Source organism: Anastrepha obliqua, chromosome 6, assembly GCF_027943255.1.
Source record: "Anastrepha obliqua isolate idAnaObli1 chromosome 6, idAnaObli1_1.0, whole genome shotgun sequence".
In the NCBI taxonomy this organism is placed as follows: domain Eukaryota; kingdom Metazoa; phylum Arthropoda; class Insecta; order Diptera; family Tephritidae; genus Anastrepha; species Anastrepha obliqua.
In genome coordinates this window covers 68,546,427-68,558,212 of record NC_072897.1, presented here as the reverse complement: position 1 = coordinate 68,558,212, position 11,786 = coordinate 68,546,427, and the positions used below count along the sequence as shown (strand labels likewise).

Here is an 11,786-nt window from a genome sequence, read left to right as displayed (position 1 = left end):
GATCTTTTTCGAAATCGATTTCGTTCGGGAAACCTTGATACCAAGTAGGAATCCTAAAAGAACTGATTGGTCTCCTTTTCATAGGGATTTCAGCAAGAAGTTGAACAAGAGTAAGTTTTTGACTACCACTAGGGAACAACTGGACATGCAAGTTAGACACTTAGAGAGGTCCTATCAGACTGCCTTTCAAGTGGCCTGTCTAGTATCCTTAAGCAACAAAGACTTTCCTTCCTGGTGGAGTAAGACGCTTACCGACTTGAAATAGAAGGTTAGGAGAGTGTTCAATAAATGTTATCAAATAAGGAAATTTCAAGACTACTGAGTAATTTTGAAAGAGTATAAGGAAGCCATTAGAGATGCGAAGCGCAACCTTGGAAAGAGTATTGCGAATACATTGAATCCGCAAAAGATTCGGCCAGACGCAGCGGGGTCGTCTCCAAGAACCATTCTTGTAACACACTTGTCAAAAGAGGGAATGGGGCTGAAATGGGCTGAATCTGCAGGCGAATCTTTAAAAATCCTTGTTGATGCCCATTTCCCGTATAATTATATTGCTCTAGTCTGTGACGAAGGCGCGTATCGGCAGGAGGGGTTACTTGCTATGTCCTTGACATCTGTCCTGTCCGTCAACAGAATAAACTGGGCAACTGACAGCTTTTCTCCTTTCAAGTCTCCAGGTATCGATGGTATCATGTCAGTGATGCTTCAAAAGACTAAAACTGATGGTTGCCGTCCTTCAAAAGATCGCGTATCTCGCTAAACCCCGTTCCTGCAAGCTGGAAGAAAACCAAGGTGGCTTTCATTCCTAAGGCAGGAAGTAGGGGCCAGGTCTTGGCCAAGGACTTCAGACCCATAAGCCTTACCTCCTTTATTCTCAAGGTGTTCGAAAGAGTGATCGACTATCACATTCGAGAGCACTTTGAAGCCAGACTTTCTCCAGCCCAACACGCTTACCTGAAAGGGAAATCTACCGAGTCAGCCTTACATGAGGTAGTAGAGACCGTAGAGAAATCTCTATAGGAAAACCAATTCATATGGCGGCCTTTATAGACATAGAGGGCGCCTTTAATAACGTTACGGCTGCGTCAATTGTCACTGCTCTAAATAGGCTACGGATAGAAAGACCTATCTACCTCTGGATCTCGTTCTTGCTTGGTGGTAGGAAAATAAATGCTGTGGCAGGAGGGGCTAGAATCACTAGGTTCGTACATCGAGGTAGATTTCAGGTCGTCGTCCTCTCGCCTCTCCTTTGGCTAGTAGCTATTGATGAAGCTTTAACTCGCTTAAACAGGGGTGGGGTAAAGGTGGTAGCATATGCCGATGGCTTGGTCCTAATGGTGTCAGGACCCTCCCCATTAGTAATGGCTGAAATTTCGGAAGGTGCACTGGCTACACTCAGTCGTTTGGCAGCCAGTTGCGGTCTCAGAGTCAAATCTGACAAAGCGGAGTTGGTGCTTTTTACCAGAAAATACAAGACTCCACCTTTTAAGCTTCAAAACTAAACAACCATTGTCTTTCACTCTCATCGGAAGTCAAGTATCTTGGTGTAATACTTGACCCCATGCACATAGAAAATTGAGTTAAGAAGGCCAGTATAGCCTTCTACGCATGTAAATCTATGTTCGGCAAAAAATGGAGTCTCTAGTCACGTGTCGTACAATGGACTTAGTGGTTCTGCTAATTTTGACATATGGTTTCCTAGTTTAGTCGGTAGCTCTTCAGAAGGGCTACAACCCCACTAAAATAGAGAGAGTGCAGAGAACTGCATGTGTGGGCATCACTGGTGCTTGTAGAACACGTCCCACTGCTGCCCTCAACGTCATTCTGCACCCACTTCCCGTAGATCTGCACGTTAAATCCATTGCTGCTCAGAGAGCTATTAGGTTGAAGGAGATTGGCCTCTGGAGGCAACTTCGTGTAGGAAATAGTAGCATGTTGATGCAGATCTCCCCTTCCTTCTCTGTACTTTGCACTGATCTCTCCATGTTAGGGCTATCTTTCCGATCAGACAAGATTGGAAAGAGGGGAGAGTCCTCACGGACCTCTGTTTTCACTGACGGATCCAAGATGAAATTGGGAGTGGGAGCGGGGGTTTTCTCTAAACCAGCCAATATTTCGGTCTACTTTAAACTTGCTGCAATATGCAAAATGCTTAAGGATCGCTGTTGAGAGAGAGACATTAATATTTTTCCGATAGCCAAGCTGCGATCAAGGTCCTGTCGTCACCGTATTGCAGCTCCCTTCTGGTAAACTCCTGTAAGGAGGAACTCAAACGTCTCGAACGTGCAGAAAACATTTCCTTATCTGGCTTTCTGGGCACAGGAATTTTAGAGGGAGATGAAATTGGCGATGAGCTTGCCAAGAAGGGGTCGACAGAACCGGTTTCAGTTGTCCCCTTTACCGTTGTTAAAGGGAAACTACACAATTTCTTTCTAAAAAAGCGCAAGATAGATGGAGGTCTGTGGGATACGTTACACTAGGCAGAGCTAGTTTACTGGGGCGGCAGCCCTTGGTCGTGAAAAGCCCGAGTCAATCCGGTAACGTAGAAACGGCTGCCATGGGAGTGGAGGCCTGTCTCATCGTGTACTAGTTCGAAAACACTATGTGCTCAATATGATATAAACAGAACGCTTAAGGTGATGCGAATCCCCAAATCCAAACTCATTGCGGTGTTCACTGGTCACTGGGTGATCGGTTCTCATGCGGAGAAGCTTGGAATGCCGTACAACCCCTATCGCAGATGCTGTGGGGATCCTGCAGAGAAAGAGACTGCTGAGCACTTTCTCTGCAAATGTCTGGCTCTGGCGGCTAGGCGCTTGAGATTCCTTAGCGTGCCCTTTGGGGATGACGTGACAAAATTCTCCAGCCTAGATCCCTTTTCTCTTCTCCACTACATCAACAACACTGGATGGCTGTAGACGGCTTTCACTTCCCTAAATTTTTTCGGCACATTATGATATCAAAACGGCACGTAAGTGCTACTTGTAGTGTACCTGGGGTACTAACCTAGCTACCTACCATTAGTTTTTTCATAGAAGAATTTACGGAATAAATTTTAGCAATACATATTTACTTTCATCACACTTAATTCGTTTACTTGTAATATTCGCCAACACTGAAATGCAACAAATTTAATTTATCTATTTTTATTATTTTCAACTTTAAGACCTTCGTATGCAATCAATAACAAGTAGCTAAATTTTATCAGCTGGTTTTCTGATTGAAAGTTATCGACATATTATTAGTATGGATACGCTCTAGTAAAAATTATCACAAATTCTCAGGCAATCGCACCAACCGATTTTATTATTTCTCACAAAACTCCACCCTCATATTTTAGCTCAAGAAATTAAAAATACCCAACTGTTACAAATATAATGTAATATATGTATGTATATATACACAGACGAACTTACACCCATTCCATATAACAAACCATAGATTTGAAGCACAAATTGTTGACAATAGGTGTATTTGCACACATTATGTATACTTATGTGCATTTGTGCGCATACAAAGATATTAAATAATAACTCTAGTTTTCGTTACGCGCAATTATAAAATGCCAAAAAATTAATATGCCATAGTAAATAATGTTTAACACGGGTTAAGTATTTCGCTTGATTAAGTACATGTATGTATATATAATCATATAGTCTACATGTCGTCTTTCGGAATGGGCTCTTCATTCCGTTTCTTAAGGATCTGGCTTTCTTCGGCCGACCCGTCAATGCGCGGTTGTGGGTAATTCCAACTTTGAATTTCAGCTGTGCCGTAAATTTGGAAAATACCATATGTTAAAATCGTTATTGCCGATGAAACTCCAAAAACTGTGCGCCACTGTTCAATGGAACTCTTAAAAGAAAAGGAAGCATATAAAATGATTACAAGACTTGTCGAAAAAAACGACCTTATGATGAGTCATCAAAAGCATACCTCATTTGTGACAATTATACCCGATACCAGCGGAGAAAGAAATGATGCCGACATATGTATTGTTTGGCAAAAAGCAAGAACCGGCCCAGCCAAATTCGGAGCGATATCAACAATATTAGCCATAGCACCGGCATACGAGGCTGTTATGAATGTAACTGCCACAAACCATATAACCAATAATAATAAAATATTTTTATCAATATAACCAATCCAGTATATTAGAATTCCAGGAACGACTTGTGACAAGGCAGTAAAAAGCTTACGAACATTTGTAAGACTCATCCAATTATTTAGCATAATTTTATCAGCAACATAGCAAAATAGTACAGATGAAATATAAGAGCAAATGAACGGCATGCCGGACAAAAAACCATTTGCTTTGTAATTGAATTTAAGCATGTTTTTCATGAAGCTTGGGCCACATACAATGAATATGTAATGAATCCAAATTCTTCCAAATGTTGTTATTCCGATCGCCCACGCAGGTAAAGAAATGAAAATCGATTTCCATGGCACTTTCATGCGTAATGCTTCTTTTGCTTCGGAGCTAACACTAACTTCAATATATTCGATTTCTTCAGCAGAAATACGTGGATGTTCCTTTGGCGTGTTGAATGCTAGGTAGTACCACAGTATACACCAAATTATACCTAATGATCCGGTCGTGTAAAAAACGTATCGCCAGCCAAAGTTGTAAATTATAAATCCACATAGTGGGTATGTTAAACCGATACCTATGCTAAAGCCCTGAAAACTTGACATAAATCGTGAGCGTTCGGCTAATGGAATCCAGTACCCAACTATGGCATACATAGCTGGCCATGTTAAACCAGATGCAAAACCTTGCACTGATCGTAGTAGTATCACAGCAGAATAGTGTAAGTCGGCACTGACCGGAATGCAAAGACTGCATAATGCAGTGGCAAATTGAGACCAACCGAATACCTGTTTTGTGCCGAAATATTGTGTGGCAATACCACCTACAACCTGTGAGAGCACGTAGCACCAATAAAAGGAACTAAGAATTATTGACTTCACCGCAGGAGACCAATCGTAAAAGCCGTCATTACCGCCTGCAGTCTAAAAAAAGGTTAAGAAATATTTAGATAAAGTTATTTATAAAACACAATGTTACCATTTTTTGATTTATCACAGTTTTATTCGTAGCATCATCGAAAACAGCCTGTTTAGTTGCATTTTCTATAACATGTTGCAAGGAGACGTTTACCCAGGCAGAGTTATTGAGTGTAAACAATGTATTGTTGCTGGAAACAGTTGCTATTGATGAGTTCCACTCATCAGATGCACGTGTCATTGCAACCAGGGCAAAGTTTATATCGTTGCGCATCATAAAAGAAACCAAAAAACCGGACCATGATAAAAAGTAAAGTACCAAACGTGCAGGTATTCGAGCTGTAAATAAATAATTACATATGTAAACATTTAACGTGTCATTAGATATCATGTAAAATATTATGACCAAATGTAGGTTAATGACAGGCTAAACATGGCTACACCAGCTGATACTAATATATGAGTACTAGCAAACCCGGCCCGCTTCGCTGGGCACACTAAACTAGAATAGATATGGTTTAGAACAGAAAAGATATGGTTTTCATATTATTTATTTCTTTATTCTTTATTCAAGCGCTTTGGCATAAACAATATTTTTTGTTTTTCTATTTGTTTTTGAGTAAATATATAATGTGGTTGGCTTCTCAACACGTGAACAGCCAACGTATAGTTGACCATGGGTGAATACTGGTTCTTCTAAATTCATCCCGCATATTTCTAAAGTTTGCCCTTGTGAGTTATTGATAGTTTTTGCAAATGTTAAACGAATGGGCAAAGCAATGGGAAAGCAAAATTAATAAAAACATTTTTCTAATAGCGGTCGCCCCTCGGCAGGCAATGGCAAACCTCCGAGTGTATTTCTGCCATGAAAAAGCTCCTCATAAAAATATCTGCCGTTCGGAGTCGGCTTAAAACTGTAGGTCCCTCCATTTGTGGAACAACATTAAGACGCACACCACAAATAGGAGGAGGAGCTCGGCCAAACATCTAACAGAAGTGTACGCGCCAATTATTTATTTTTTTTATTTGTTTTTGAGTAAATATATAATGTTGTTGGCTTCCCAACACGTGAACAGCCAACGTATAGTTGACCATGGGTGAATAGTGGTTCTTCTAAATTCATCCCGCATATTTCTAAAGTTTGCCGTTGTGAGTTATTGATAGTTATTGCAAATGCTAAACGAATGGGCAGTTGCAAACGCTTGAATTCAAATGGCAATTCAGGTGGAATCATTGGAATTCTTGGTATTAGAACGTCTTCATTCTTGAATTTGCCAATTAAAATAGTTGCTTGGATAACATTATTCATCAATCGTTTAACTACTTCATTTTGTTCTTGACGTTCTTCTGATGTCGCGTTATTCCGGGCATTTCTCATGCGCCTATTATTATTTGTCGAACGACCAATATGATTACGTGATTGTCTTGGCATTTGTACTGTAATAAACATGATTGTAATTATGGTATTCTGAGATTTTAAAACATTTTTTTTTCAATTTTGTGGATTATATTTTCGATGCATATGTGTTTAAAAGCCCAAGTCCACATGGTCAGGATTATTTTATTTTGTTGTGATTTTCTTAAATCATCTCTTTTCCTCTGAAAATTGTTGACAATTTGCATGATAAGACTATTAATTTTTTCATCAAAGTTACGCATTTTTCGTGCTCTTCTTTTGCATCCTTTAACAATTTCTTTTGTTTATTCATTTTTTTTACCATTTTTTTCACTCATGGTGTATCGTAGCTTATCGCATATGTACCGAAAAAATAAATCCATAAAACATAATTTCATTTGAACATTCGGATTTCACATTAAATTCTCAAATTTCGTAAGAAATTATTCACTGTTCCAAAATCCACTCCAAAAAAATTCACAAAAAATGTTTACACTTTGCACTTACGTATTCTCCTTATGGCGTCCAAATCAGAAAGAAATATTGACACATTGTAACTCACATTGTCAATTTGACAGTTCAGTTCCACCCCAAGCGTTAAAAATTTAAACGACATTATGGCTGGTTCAAAAGAATGCTGTACGCGTTGCCGGTGTTCCGAATCACAACCAAACTGTACGAAACCCATTTTCAATACTTACTTAACAATATGTGTAAGTTTGGTTTAATTCGGTGCTAAGACACGGCGGGTCCACGTTTTGGCATATATTTCGAGACCCTAGTCATCAATAGGAAATGAAAATTACCCCGTATTAAAGCACTTATCAACAGCTTTCATTTGATACCCATATTGTACACACACATCCCAGGGTTATCCGGGTCCACGTTTTGGTCTATGTCTCGAGACCCTAGTCACGGAACAGTATGAAAAATACTCTATACTATAGAAATCATCAACAGCTTCCATTTGATACCCATATTGTACAAACACATCCTAGGGTTACGCGGGTCCACGTTTTGGCCTATTTCTCGAGACCCTGGTATCCAATTCTTAAAATTTGAAAACACAAACTTTCTCCACATGTGTCTCTTCAATGTGGCAAAGTTTGGTTAAAATCGGTTGGACCATTCTCCGTAAAGTTCATCACAACGCGAAAAACGGCTGAATTTTTATATATGTACATATATAGATTCAGTACGCTTGAAAATAACTGCAGAGAACGTAAATTCATAGAGAGGGCTCAGGAAGGAATGAGCAGGTTAAATGTAAATGCTAAAAAATGCGGCTAAGAAATTTTTATTATGTATTTTACCACGGCCTTGGAAAAGTTAACATAAGAGAGTTAACATAGCGGAGCGTAGTCAACAGAATTAAATATAGCAATTGTATTGAAATGTAAAATGCCAAGATTCGGTGTTAGGCAAAATAAAATAACAACAGACTTGTACATTTTTCTTTCATGCTTATTTGCCGTCGGCATTTTACAAGCGCAAATGGATTATTTCTTGTGGGATGAATTAATTAATTCTAAGTATATGCATGCATGAATGTGAAATTTTAAGTATCTAATTAGCTAAATTGTATTGATATTAAGTGTATTGTCAAAATTATTTCACAATATCCACATAAAAAATTGTCTTTGTAAACTATTCATTTACATCAAAGGTTAGTATTCAACGATATGTCGTACTTTTAACTTATTATGTAAGTATATTCATATACTACAAAGTGTTGAATACATATACATAATATCTACCATCCATATTTATGTGGGCAGAAAAAAATCTTTACCTGCTTCATAACACAGCTCATATGCATATCCACATAAATATAAAAAATTCAAGAACAAATAGACAAACATATGCGCACAAATTCCTATCATATGCAAAAAAAAAACCATCTAAACCGGATGCGTATACATATATGTACATTTGTATGTGTGAATATATGAATATACAGGGCCCGCCATCTGTCGTTACGGATTTGAACTAGGTATTATTTGAAGAATGGTAACACTTAGCTGTCATCTGATTTGACAGAAAATTAGTTTTATTTTTCCGCTGAACGAAAATGGTTGTGTATACGCTCAAAGAACGCTGGGAAATATTGCGACATTACTTTGAAAATCATGGTAATGTTGCAGAATGTGTACGAAAATTACGTACGGCAATGGGAAGAAGAAAAGCACCGAATGAAGCGTATGTGCGTTACTTTGCGAAAAAAGTAAGAGAAACTGGGTTGCTTATTGACAAACCAACGCCGTCAAAGACCAGTGTTATGCCAACAAACCAGCAACAATTGATGCACTGAAGACCAACATACGCGAAATACAGCCGCATACAATCGCATACAATCGCCATATGAATGAAGTTGTGTTCTATCATTAACCGGAAGGATTGTACTTCAAAATAAAAAAAAACAGTTTGGAAAAATATTGAGTAGTTTCTTTTTTATAGCATTTTTAATTCCGTAAAGTTATATGGCGGACCCTTTATAAGTTGGGAAATTGTATGTACAGTAGGTTCTGTTTTTATGCGGTAGATACGTTCCGCAAGAAACAGCATAAAAAAAAACAGCATAAAAAAAGCTACTAGTTCTATAGTAAAACTATAGATACGTTTCAAATGCTAAAACCGCATAAATCTGAAATAATGTAATCAAATCGCATAAAAAAGAGCACTAGTCCCATATTATAACTATAGATACGTTCCATAGACCGCATGAATCTGTGATGAGTTTTTGCTTAGCTGGTTTAGAATCTTGTTTATATGTACAATTCCCGATAGGTCGACATGCATTTTGTAATTTAAAAAAAAACCGCACTATTTCAAAACCGCATAAAAAAAAGCCGCATAAAAACAGAACCTACTGTACGTAGATGTTTCTATTCTAAGCAAAACAATGCATATTCGTATATACAAATGTACATAAGTACATATAACCGCACACACTCCCTTTAAGATTCTACATGCGTATGTTTCCAAAACTAAAATTCTAAGCCTAGTGACTACAATAACCAAATACATTCATAGGCGCAGCTGTAGCAGTCATGATTATTTACCCGCGACGGCTCTGAACGTTTTCAAATACTGTAAAGCACAACAAAAACAAATTCATTGATAAGTTTGAGCTCATATTTGTACGAGTAAAGTACTTTTATTCATAACACGAGCCGCGCATATGCAAATTTTTCTCAACGATGAAAAAATCCTTTAACTAAGATTGAAGAAATCACAGAGGACCATTCGAAAATAGTTAATATTCAAATTTTGCCAATATTTGGTTCTCCAATTGATAAAAAGTGCAAAAAAAAACATATGTATAACTTACACTGAAAGAGGAGTGCGAAACATTTGGATCAGTAACATCAGTAACATACATATGTACATTCAGCCTTCGGATGAAGCCCAAGGAGCCAAATATTTTATATTGAAGCTTCTGTGAACTGTTCATTTTTTGCGAGTCGTAATATTTTTTCTGTGCAAGTGCAAGTGGACGCGGCCGCTTATGTACACTAGTCATAAAAAGTTAACGTATAGCACTTACATTTTATATTGGTTTCCTGTACGGAAATTTCCAAAAGAAATCAAAAATGATTTGGCACAGTTATACTAGCCACAGCCTTAAATATCGCCAAATGTGTTTTTCAGATGCTTACTGCGTCAACGCTTGATTTATCGATAGTTATTTCGAAAATATGCAATCGGCATTGCAGAAAAAGTTAGCGTACATCATTACGTACGGGACTTCCCCTGTTAAATTTCGCGATTGCTCTTCAAAAATTTATAAAATAAATACGTGTGTAGGTTACTATAACTATAACTGTGTTAATAAATAAAATGTTCATAAATTTGGTAAAATGGCTCCAACACGAAAGTCAACAAGCTCTGCCGAAAGAGACATCTTGGTCAAATTATGGAATGAAGGGAAGTCTTTGCGCAAAATTGCCGAAATAGTGGGCAGAACTCATTCTACAGTTCAAGGAGTTATCAAAAATTAGAAATGTAGAGGTTCCACTGCATCAAAGCCGAAATCAGGACGCCCAGAAAAGTTATTGTAACTGAACGGGAAAACGACATATAATAAACGAAGTGCAAAAGGATCCAGAAATATCGGCTTTCAAAATCGCAAAAAACGTGCAGGAAATATTTCATAAGAACGATTGTAGTGATACTGTGTGCAAGATTTTAAAGAAAATAGGTTATCGTAGTCGAGTCGCACGCAAAGAACCGTTTGTATCATTGGTAAACAGACAGAAACGCATCGCTTTCGCCCAGGAACATTTAAATAAGCCGATTGAGTTCTGGGAAAAGGTAATTTTTTCGGACGAAAGCGAGTTTTGCATATTTGGAATCAAAGGAGGCGAGCTGGTATGGCGAAAGCAAGGGACTGCCCTCGACAAACCAAATCTTACGGCCACAGTAAAACATCGTGGTGGAGGCGTAATGGTGTGGAGTTGTGTGGCCAGTAACGGTACGGGCAAGATAGAGTTTATTGAACCTACTATGGATAAATACTTATATTTGGACATACTTAAATCAAATTTAAAGCGCTACCAAATTAGGTTTGGGGAATACTTTTATGTTTCAACCACACAACGATCCCAAGCACACTGCCGAAGGAGTGAAGCTCTGGCTACTGTGTAATGTCCCAAAACAGCTGCGTACACCACCACAATACCAAGATCTCAATCCAATTGAGCATTTGTGGGACTTATTAGAACGTAAGATTCGCCAACATGAGATAACATCAAAATCGAGGTTAAAGGACGTAATTACTGAAGAATGGAGGAAAATATCTTCGAAAGAAACGTCAAAGCCAGTAAAACCTATGCCAAAGCGCCTAGCGGAAGTTATCAAGCGCAAAGGCTACTTCACAAGCTATTAAATGAGTTATTTTCAGTTTCACTGTCAATAACTTAACTTTTATGAGCAGTGTACGTTAACTTTTTCTGAATTAAGTTTCGTATATATTTTATTTTTGTTATTGTTGTTGGAATTAATTTATGTTTATAATTTTTATTTATCCTTTTACTGAAAGACTGAACTCTAATATGTAATCTAAACTTATTTTTTATAATAAAATGCCAATATGCATTATTATTTGAAACTTGTTTCCATGTAAATATAGTGTACGTTAACTTTTTATGACTAGTGTATATAAATTCACATATTTGTGTATGCATAAGCCATCTTCCTCTGTGCATGGTAATGAATAATTTCTCTATGAGAATTATTAATTTGATTTACTTGAAGAATTTAAAATAAAACCAATTGTATCATCATCATCATTACTGAATTTATAATAAGTGACGACAAGTTGTTAATAATAGCAGTTGTTTTAAGATTTTTATTATTAATGTAATCTTATATATGAAGG

At 37.6% G+C, this 11,786-nt stretch overlaps 1 protein-coding gene across 3 annotated transcripts in view; it reads right to left on the bottom strand.

The window, feature by feature from the left end:
- Positions 1-3,277: 3,277 nt before the first annotated feature.
- The window catches only part of LOC129250019 (sialin), an 85,189-nt gene continuing 76,680 nt past the window's right edge, over positions 3,278-11,786 (bottom strand). For all 3 annotated transcript variants that reach the window (XM_054889665.1, XM_054889666.1, XM_054889667.1), the window contains exons 3-5: positions 5,072-5,349; positions 3,937-5,016; positions 3,278-3,855 (exon numbers count right to left, since the gene is read on the bottom strand). In XM_054889665.1, the coding sequence (XP_054745640.1) occupies positions 3,658-3,855; positions 3,937-5,016; positions 5,072-5,349 (1,556 nt within the window). In that variant the 3' untranslated portion in view covers positions 3,278-3,657. The remainder of the gene's footprint in view (positions 3,856-3,936; positions 5,017-5,071; positions 5,350-11,786) is intronic.